This window comes from Pistacia vera, unplaced genomic scaffold (genome assembly GCF_008641045.1).
Source record: "Pistacia vera cultivar Batoury unplaced genomic scaffold, PisVer_v2 Contig906, whole genome shotgun sequence".
NCBI lineage: Eukaryota > Viridiplantae > Streptophyta > Magnoliopsida > Sapindales > Anacardiaceae > Pistacia > Pistacia vera.
The window spans coordinates 608,863-611,671 of record NW_022196786.1 but is presented as its reverse complement, the minus strand read 5'-3'; the positions used below and the strand labels follow the sequence as shown (position 1 = coordinate 611,671).

Below are 2,809 nucleotides of genomic sequence, written 5' to 3'. Positions count from 1 at the left end.
TTTATTAAATTCATCATATCTTTACAGAAAAATGAAGCATTCTAGGGAGACAAGTGGGTTTTCAAGTGACTCATTCGTACTTGAATTATTATTATTATTATTATTACTCGGCCACCTGTTCTCCATTTTACTAGGGCTTTCAGTTTGTCTACTATTATTATTGCTACCATTTTGACCCGATTCATTCTTCGACCGACCCGGAGACTGGTTTGTTCTTCTTGCAGATGGGCTCCGACCCATTGCTGCAGATCTAGTTGAAGCCGGTGATCTGGACCTCCTTCCGGAGCTTTCACCCGGGTCTCTCCTTCCTCTTCCTAGTGATTGATTCAGAACCCGACCCGGTTCTTCTCTGCTACTCTGGACCAGCCTCACTGACCCGGGCGGCTTTCTTTTACCCGGTGAATGCTCGAATCTTCGGGTGGGTGACTGAGCCACAACCCGGTCTTTCCTGACCCCGAAATCTCGCTTCCTTTGCGGTGGCAACTTAGCTGGAGATCTACTGTTCCTCATTCTGTGTTGTTGCATCACTTCTTGGTCTTCTTCATTGTCTCTTCTATCAGTGATATTCGTTGTCGTCGACACAGTCTCGCTGAAGCTCAGGCTACAAACTTCAGACACTTCAGACATATTCTCCTCGTTCACATTCTTCAACTCTTCTTTCTTGGCCACGTTCTTGTTCAGCTGTTGCTGGAGCTGGTGATTTTCTTGGATCTTGGTGAAGACCGCTGGCTTCTGAATCTGATTGAGAAAGTTGTTTTCTTGTACTTCTTGTTTAATGTTGGTGGTGAAATTGGGGTCGGGTTTCGGTTTGACAGTGGTTTTAGGGATTTCGGAGAGAACTTCTTTCACGGTTTCTTCTTCCACTGACGGTGGAGGCGCTCTACTCTCGTGACTGAAAGCTTTCAACTTTGACGACTCATTAGATCCCACTTTCACGAGCTCGTCTTTCTTCGAAATTGAAGAAGCTTCACTGCTGACACAACAACCCATTTTCTTGTGTATGTAACAGCGATCTCCGTATACTCTACGACTACTAATGAGACATTGCCGAGTTAACGTGAAGAACGGGATATTTGACAGTCATTCAGCGGCGGAGGACGGTGGTTTACAGGCGGAGATATGGGCAAGTTTTGCTAAGAAATTAACAAGCGGGACAACTACAAGAACCAGAAGCGAGGCCGGGTAGTTAAGTAGATGTGAATGGAGTTTATTTATAAGGGAGGCGAAGTCAATGAAATGAATTTATTGTCAGATTTTGTACAAAATTTTATAAAAATAATTAATATAGTTTTACAAAGAACCCCCTAAATGGTAGTATTTTGTCATTTGAGTCCATACACAGTATTATTTTGGGAAATAATTGATTAATTTGGGGGTTTGGTAAATGGTGTCTTTTATCATTGATTTCATCTCTGACCCGTAGTCTGTAGTTTAATAATCGAGCGGTGCACGTTATTCTTTAGAATTTTGTGATGTTTACAGCCGTGAATACATGTGATGGAAGTGAGTGTTTATAAATTATATGATACGTCCAATCAGTATGGGCCGTCCATCAAGACGCAACACGTGTGTGGGGCTGGGCTCATCCGACGGTGAATATTGCTTTTACTACTACTACTGGTTGATAGGTAGACTAAGTCTAGAACAATGGACCAATGGGTATGTTTTACACATGTGGGTCCAAAAAGGCAGATGTCATTATAAATATGAATATTCCAATACGAGGCTAAATATCATATAAAAATTAACATGTGATAATTGGGCTGACTATGTTTTTAATTTATGACATGTGAGTTGTTAACATTTCGGTTTGAATAACGATTTCAAAATAATTTTTTAAAAATTGTTAATAATTTGAGATGCATATCTAACATACAAATTAATTATTATATATCTCAGAAAAATTATTAAAACCATGTGAATGGGATGGTTCTAATATTAATAGAAAATAATAGTAATAATTGTTGTGGGTAAAATATTTTTTTTGGTAGCTAAGGTGTCCGGACCAGCTTGCGTATACCTCAACTAAGTCTCGGGGTCCATTGAACATCCTACAAGTCCAAAAGACTGGGTAAATCACAATGGGTACGTTTGGTTCAGTATTTTGGATAGGATTTTAGGGAAAAGATTGGATAGTTAGATAGGGTTATGATTACGAGAATAGAATTTGTAGAATATGTGTTTGGTTGAGTATTTTGACCTTGATATTTGTGTTGAATATTTGATTAATATATTTTTTATAAATGATTTATTAATATAATATTTTGTTGAATTTTGTTAAAATAATGTATTATTATATATATAACTTATCAAGTTACATTTTAATAATACTAAATATTTTATTGGTAATTTTGTCACCCGTAGATATTAAGAAATAAAAACTCATTAATTTCAAGTACTAATCCAACTGTTTAAAAATATCATATTAATACATATATGATAAAAGTACTAATTATTAATCCTTACAATCATTTTTACACGTATACTTCATTAACAACTACGATATAGTCTAGTGTACTACCCACGATGCATTCGTTATGTTATCCTATACGCATGAAAAAGGAAGGCCGCAAACAAAATTAAAACGTGTCATAAGCTCATAAGCTGTCAAAAGAGAACGCGTAAAAAAGAGGAAGGCTGCAAAAAAACAATTCAAAAAAAGAGAACGTGTGAAAAAGAGGAAGGCTGCAAAAAAACAATTGAAATGGTCAAGCCGTCAGAAAAGTGTTGGAATAGATTTTTGAAGATCCTATTGTCTAAATATTCAACCAAACACCATCCTCAAAATCTGGGTCAAAATATGGATGAA

At 36.9% G+C, this 2,809-nt stretch overlaps 1 protein-coding gene across 1 annotated transcript; it reads right to left on the bottom strand.

Moving 5' to 3' along the window:
- LOC116119804 (AAC-rich mRNA clone AAC11 protein-like) lies at positions 1-1,106 on the bottom strand. Its single transcript, XM_031405729.1, has one exon. The coding sequence runs from the start codon at positions 988-990 to the stop codon at positions 22-24; it is 969 nt and encodes a 322-aa protein (XP_031261589.1). The 5' UTR covers positions 991-1,106; the 3' UTR covers positions 1-21.
- Positions 1,107-2,809: the final 1,703 nt, after the last annotated feature.

What these genes read in the sequence shown, in the direction of transcription:
- LOC116119804 (XM_031405729.1), bottom strand. Translation starts at nt 990, where the DNA reads ATGGGTTGTTGTGTCAGCAGTGAAGCTTCTTCAATTTCGAAGAAAGAC.